A 7874-nucleotide genomic window follows, 5' to 3' on the forward strand; every position below is an offset into this window, starting at 1 on the left:
TTCTTTTCCTTATTAAGCTGAGCGTTGTGTGCCTCTAGCTCGTGGACCTTGGAGAGGAGTTGGTCACTCTGCTCTATGGCTCTCCTCAGCTCCTCTCTCTCCCTCATCCCTGCCTGCTGCTGGGTATGAATGTGCTGCTGCAAAACGACAGAGACTCGACCTGGAACAATCACTTCACTTCACACACACACACACACACACACACACACACACACACACACACACACACACACACACACACACACACACACACACACACACACACACACACACACACACACACACACACACACACACACACATCCAGATATCCACACATGCATATCCAAAAAGCTCAATATTTCAGCTTGGCTGGCTGGCTGTGTCCCTCATGTTTTTTCCCTTCTGTCTGGAATCTTTCATTGCACTATTCTCTCTCCTCCATTCCCTTTCTCACACACACACACACACACACACACACACACACACACACACACACACACACACACAGGTACTGTACACACACCAACACTGTCAAATAGCTTTGCCCTCATTCGTATGCATGTATTAATAACATGTAGTACATGTGCCCACATTTCTCAACCTCCTTCCAAGACTGGCCTCCTGCTGGCCTGCTCTCACTAAAACAATATTACTCTTTCTTCGTGTGTAGCTGCTTTGCTGCCGATTTGTGGAGTCACAGTGTGAAGTCTGGCCAAGTAGATTAGAAAAATAAGCAAGGTTTCTGCCAAGCAAGAAATTAGGGTTCTAGAAATCAGGGTGATGAAGCTGGACTGACTAAGTTTGAGATGCGAGACAAACCAAACCAATGAGCTTTGGTAGACAGAAAGCAATCCAAGTAGTAGCCAATGTCTCTTGGGGTTGAACAAGTAGAAAGAAGCATAATGAAAATGTAAACAAACTCTTGATTTTTGTAAATTATCTATTGTTGTGAATTTTATCGCAGATGGCAGCCAAATTGACCTAGGCAAGACCCTTTTTTAAAAAGGTGTTTATGGTGAATTTTTAGCAAAAAACCTCACAGTTGGTTCCAGATGACAACAGCCTGTCAAATAAGAGAGGACAGAGAGATGTAAAATGTCATGCTTAGTGGTTTAAAAGTCAATTTGGTACGGTTTGAAATCAAACTCCACTAACCACTTTTTAAAAAATTCCTTATGCCGTCAACCCCACAGCTCTGGCGCATGAAGCCAGCTAAAACAGAAACAATATTACTAACGGTAAACAATGGATCACCCAGACCTGATCACTACATGGCACAGGGGGCCAAAGATCAGAGTGGGAGTTCAAGCCAGCAGTGTTCAGTTGATCGGAGGCAGACAGCGATGTAAATACAATGTTGGCATGTGCGCTGCTCTTTTAGTATACTCAAGGGGAATTTGTCTGAGTCCTTCACCCTATCACAAGCACCTCACACATCCACCATACCAGACCACATAGAAACAGACACACAAGCTAAACAGACGTCAGTCAAACCCTGGCAGGCCGATGTAAACACAATAGTGTTATGCACACACTGGAACATAAACCAAATCTGAAGTTCTACCGTGAGTTCAGCCCCTCTGTCTCCTCTTCATCATATCCCAAAAAATCTGCAGCATTGTTATGTAACTTCATTTAAACTCATTGGGATTATTCTCAAGACATTTCTGAGAACATCACATAGCCAAACATCTCACACATTCAACACATAGAATAAACACTTAAAAAATCATTAGTAAACTTTAGAATGGGGAACGAAAGGATCTAGCTTAAGGGCAGTTTACAACCCATTGTATTTAAACAATGTATATTACCACAACTAGTTCTGCCACGACTAGTTATACTTAATCTTTCTTTTCAGTTCTCAGGCTCTCTCCATCAATACTTTACAAAGTGTAACAGTGCAAGTGGAAAAAGAGAATATTACACATAAGACAAAGTAAGTTAAAATAGAAAAATACAGTATTGTCTATACAATGTAATTAAAACAAATTAGACATAATTAAGAGGAAATAGGATAGAACTATGTGGTTAAGGTGCAGTATACAGTAAGTAACTGTGAAGAAGTAGGTTTGGCGATACAAGATTGTGTCATCTGCATAAAAACACATTAAAATACTAATCAGGAAGAATAAGTTTGTATAGTGTAAATAGTAATATCAGCAGAGTCTGTGTGCGTTGCACTGAATTACGAGGCCTTGTAATAATGGCTACCCTAATCAAATGAAATCCATTTTCCCTACAAACAACCAACCATGACAGAAATGCACTATCCAAAGAGCAAATTTAATTAGCTAGTATTTGCACTTCATGCCAAAGTCAATCAGTCCTCTTTTATTTCTCTTTACACCTAATAAGATTCTACACACACACACACACACACCTACACACACACACACACACACACACACACACACACACACACACACACACACACACACACACACACACACACACACACACACACACACACACACACACACACACACACACTCTCTCTCTCTCTCTCTCTCACACTCACACACACACACACACACACACACACACACACACACACACACACACACACACACACACACACAGAGGAAGACCTGTTGCTGCTTGAACACCGGTATCTGTGCCATTGGAAAAGAGCCGTCATCACCTCTGCACTGTGAACCCTGACGGTAAGTTTACCTCTCAAAGCTGAAAAAACTTATACAGATTGTCAGCATGGAAATTATACAAGGAAATGTGGTATCATCTTTCTTAAGTGTGCAGCGGTAATTGCCATGCTGTGCAAATATGATTTAGGACATGTGTGTTTTAACCGCCCTGGATCTGACTGCTGACACACCTGAACTTCCTTTGCCTATAGTAAGTCTAAACACACAATAAATGTGCACCTGTCAGTGCAGGATTTACTGTTGCACTCAACTTCAATCTGCAGGCGGATGGCAAAAAAGCAGGGGGAGATACATGTGACACATTAATGGTTGACCTTTGGCATGATCACAGGGCTCAGCCTTTTAAGCCAGCGCTATTGTTGAGAATGTGCACATTAAATACTGTCTTTGTTGCAAGCACAATCCCTCTTTGTACGATGAATGAAAAGTTATACTTCAGCAGATCTTTCCTGTTTTGACTTGACGCTCCGAGATGTTTGTCCGATCAAACCAGCGGATCGAAACACACACACACACACACACGAACACACACACACACACACACACACACACACACACACACACACACACACACACACACACACACACACACACTCCTCCCAGTCGAACACACTTTCCAACTGTCTGTCTGAATCTGTAAAAACAGTTTACAGTAAAAATGGGATGTTTCTGTCACGTATTTCCTTGACAGTGAAGCGATTTCCCCAGAAACACCCTCTCCGTGTGATTCCAGGCATTCCTAGTCTAAGTGGAGGGAACCGGGATATTAATCCCACAATCTTCTTCATTTCTTTTATTTGAACAGCTGTTTGCCATTTTAACTCCCGTTCACACCTGCTACTGGCTACAGACTCAGGTCCTTGGCCATTTCCCCAGTGCACAAGACTATTCTCATTGTCCCCACAACACAAACACATTACTATTACTACATTTGAACAAATACAGAAAAAACGTAATAGGCTACATCCGCCTTGCAAAAGTTGGGATACTGGTTCAAAAGCTTTGCATAATTTAACTTTTTTGGTAGAGCTGGTTTTGAGGTTGGAACTGCCGTGCTGCTCACAAACACACATAACTACACATTCTTTTTTAAATGTTTTAACAAGTTGCAGACGCTCCACAAGGAGTAGCTGCTCAAGTGGGACCTTCTAAACCGTTTCCACCTGTAGGAAAGGAAAGTTATGGTACTACTCAGCACTCATTGGAACTTGCAGATGTTCACATATACAGTATAGACAAAGTAAAGTAAAGGCTGCTGCAATTTCTACATACAGTATATGAAATTGGTGGCATGGAGTAGCCTATTCTAGCTACATTTCATTTAAACATTTTCGTTATTAGCAGTTAGGCGGTGCAAGAAGCCTAGTGATACCAGTGCCTATTCACCGGACTGTTAGTTGGTAAACTTCTATAACTGACAAGCTAAAATAAAGATGACAGGGTAAATGGCAATGCTTGTCAGACAAAATAGCTTTCAAAGCTAACTGGCTTGCAAACTGTCCCTTAGCTAGGTTGCTAACTCCTCACAAACTAAATAAAGTTTGCTCAAAAAGAGGTATTTGCACCATTAAGCCCTGTACCACTGTATCTTTTTCAGTCTGCATGCCATGCCTCTTTTGTGGAGCAGTTTGTTCTACAGCAGAGCAAAGTTGTATCCTTTCAACAGGCGTTACTGTGAAGACAGCTAGTTATTGGTCAATATCTGCATAAGTTCACCAAACTTTAAGGGTTATAAACCGAGGTATGGGATTGGCTGGACCTGGTTCGGGGTGCGACACATCAATCACAAGAGTGTGTGTTTGTACTGTACTGCATAACTTCAAACTGCAGTGTGCAAACTGCTCCCAGCTGAATGGACTGCAGGGCTGAAGGCTGGCCCCTGGATGAACTCTGGCAGCAGGTCATGGAGGAAGGCAGAGCCAGCCTTTGATCACTGAAGCACCTCGCAGTTCACTCACACTCATGTGGCCGAGCGGCTGCTGCAGGGCCAAGGTACGATAACTCGAGCTTATGAATCATATCAACGACAGGACTGATGCCAGGTAATTAAACTGGAGAGATAACTGTTGACATGAGAAGTCCCCCCCCCCCAAATGCCTGTTGTTGTCCAGATGGGGGCTGATTGAATTACCTGACATAGGCTAACCTACAGTACAAGGAGATGATAGAAAAACACTGACTGTGGTTATGTTTGAATTGAACAGACTCAAACGTAGTATTATCTGTAAATCACTTGGATCCCCCTTTCAATTTAGCGTTTTGTGTTTGAAGATAAACACACACACACACACACACACACACACTAACTCACACAAGAGTGCAGAGTATTTTCTTTGACCCCTGTAAACACAAAAATGTAATGATGGACCACATACATTATCATCAAAGGAGAAAACCACACATCTTTTCAAGTCTTTGTTGTCCAACCCAGGTGTGTGTCTGTGTGTGCGCGTGTGTGTGTGTTACATGTTTGTACGGGTGTGATAATACAGAGGGAGAAAAGAACAAGGCTTCAGACCAGAATCCACATACTGAATGAGCCATATCATGGTCTGCAGATGAGAGAACACATACAGTATATCACATACTGACAGGTAGCACGCAAGCAGCCGCCTAAAGCAATGACTAAAAAACACACACTCCAATTTGATATTGAACTTGGATGAAATATTGGATAAAGATCAGTGTATCGGATATCCATGAACACAGATGTTCCCAACCCTTTTGGCCCCGGACCCCAGACATAGACATACTTCTCGTCACAGGTTGCATGAGTCTGTAAGCTTTGACAAATGAATAGAGCACAATGTCAGAAAACACGCTCGCTGATATTGTAGCATGGTCTGGTGGAGGTGGAGGAAAGTAGCGTAGATTGTAGTTAGCGGCTCTGGCTAGTTTACAGAGTCGCCATACAAGTTATGTCCGCACTGTGTCTTTATTGGAAGTTTCAATATTTAACAATCGACCATACAAAGCCAGGTCTCAACTGCACTATATCCACTCGACCATAGGATGTGTTAACTAGGAACCATAGATAGTAAATAATATGGATGTAGCATCCGGGGTGTTATTCACACGGCATCCGATGATCCTGGTTTGTGCGCGTCGCCCTTTTGTGAGGGGGAGGGAGATAGCTGACGTATACCTCCGAGGCAAAGTGAGGGACAACGGGCGGAGAGCTTTCACTCAAGAGATCGCACCAATGCATTTTAACCTCCAAAAGAATAAAAACTAGCATGGTCCAAAAAAATTATCCCCCCTCAGTGTTGTCATGGAGATATGACCTAAACATACAGACTAAAATGGTTTTCTGGCCCAGGCTGTAAATAGGTTTAATAAGACTTTGAAAACGGCCTGTCTAACAAGTGAGTCAAAGAAAAACTGCTCGGTCTTGGCACCACCCCCCAGTGGCACTTCCGGTTACTACAGTTGTGGTCGCTTCCTTATTGGATGCTGGTAAAAATCGCTGAGGTTGGGGCTTGGTAGGAACAGGCCCTTCCTCATTCGCCTTTAAAAACAACAGAACAAAAGGAGATACCACCTTGTGGCACTACATTTAATAGACACTGGCTGTTACAATATTCACTCCATATTAAGACCTGTATGAAAATAACCTGCAGATGCTCTGTTTTGTAGGCTTTGGTTAGAAATGGTAAGGGATTCGCATTTTAACTGGCTAGCTAACTAGCTAGATTTTCCAAAATGTTGAGCAATTCCTTTACACCTCGATCGACAGGGTTTATAACCTTGATGGATGTAGTTTTCCCCTAAGCTGCTGTCCAGGTCTGTTTGTAAGCAGACACAATATACTGTTGTTCTGTTTTCAGCATGTCTGATGCTCATCTGTGTTTGCATTCCCCTGTAGTGTGTGTGTGTGTGTGTGTGTGTGTGTGTGTGTGTGTGTGTGTGTGTGTGTGTGTGTGTGTGTGTGTGTGTGTGTGTGTGTGTGTGTTGGAGATGGAGAGAGAGATAGAGAGAGAGAGAAAGGTCGATGACATAAGAAACCCCTTAAAATTGATTTACTAACTGCTAAAACTGAATGAAATGTACTTATCTAGAGACATGGAGGGTTGAAAGGTAGGGCCACTATAACAGACACAGTTGTTCCTGTACTGCATGCCACAAGCACAGACAGCAACCACATACAGTACAACTGCATGATCCTACACACTCTGACGCCCCCTGTTGAAACAGCCACTCCTCTCTCTAAGAGGTGAGGCCCAGCAGCATGCATAGTGCATTGTGTGTCACAGAGAAACACTACTCACTAAATATTGTCTCTGGGACTACAGAACTGAGCGAATCAGCCCGGAAGAAGATATACAGAGAGAAAATGAGTGAGGGGCAAAAATTCATAGAAAGAGGCAAGGTAGAGTTAGAGGAAGAGAGGCAGGTTTCTTACATGCGCCAGGGCTCGGCCGTACAGATCCATGGTGGGCCTGTACTGGTGGAAGTCAGTCTGGATCACACACACTCTCTTCTCCATCCTTACAGCTCACAGCTCCATGCTGTCTTCACCCAAGCGGGCTCTGGGGAGGAAGTGAAGCATGTGTGTGTTTTTGTGTGTGTTTTGTGCTCTCTGTCTCTCGAGGCTGTGGGAGTGTGTGTGTGTGGGGGGGGGGAGAGAGAGAGAGACAGAGTGAGAGATAGATTAAGAGAGAGGGCGAGAGATAGGGTGTGTAAGCCTGCTACCTGACCCTGACAGGAGCGGGAGGGAGGTGACGAGCACAAAGAAAACACGAACGAGCTTGAACAGTCCCCCCCCCCCACACACACGCACAAGCACACACACACACACACACACACACACACACACACACACACACACACACACACACACACACACACACACACACACACACACACACACACACACACACACACACACTTTTACTCCTGCCTAAAGCCACACCACCGTCTGACAGCAGTACAACACTGGGAGTGCCAGCCCCCCAGCAGAACACACACATACAGTACACACCTCATGTTAAAAAATAAAAGTGCATTCCTTTGCACAGGAATAACAGCATATCCCAAATCAGTTTGCGTGTATAAAAATGAACAACTACCCACTGATAGCTGAAAAACGAAAGTTAAAGCTTTCCCCCAAAAAATAGAGCTGCCTTGGGTGCCCTTGTTGTGATCGTTTACAATGTTTCATCAAGCAATACGTTTAAAGTTTACTTAAATTCAGGGGAAAAAAGTAACAACTTTGAATATTTTACT

General features: G+C 43.4%; 1 protein-coding gene across 1 annotated transcript in view; it reads right to left on the reverse strand.

The window, feature by feature from the left end:
* The window catches only part of LOC307266495 (uncharacterized protein MYH16), a 52435-nt gene extending 45254 nt beyond the window's left edge, over nucleotides 1-7181 (reverse strand). The window contains exon 1 of the mRNA XM_080048533.1: nucleotides 7051-7181. Within this exon, the coding sequence (XP_079904659.1) occupies nucleotides 7051-7134 (84 nt within the window). The 5' untranslated portion in view covers nucleotides 7135-7181. The remainder of the gene's footprint in view (nucleotides 1-7050) is intronic.
* Between the last annotated feature and the right edge of the window lie 693 nt (nucleotides 7182-7874).

Source organism: Ammodytes marinus (assembly GCF_949987685.1).
Source record: "Ammodytes marinus genome assembly, chromosome: 20".
In the NCBI taxonomy this organism is placed as follows: Eukaryota; Metazoa; Chordata; class Actinopteri; order Uranoscopiformes; family Ammodytidae; genus Ammodytes; species Ammodytes marinus.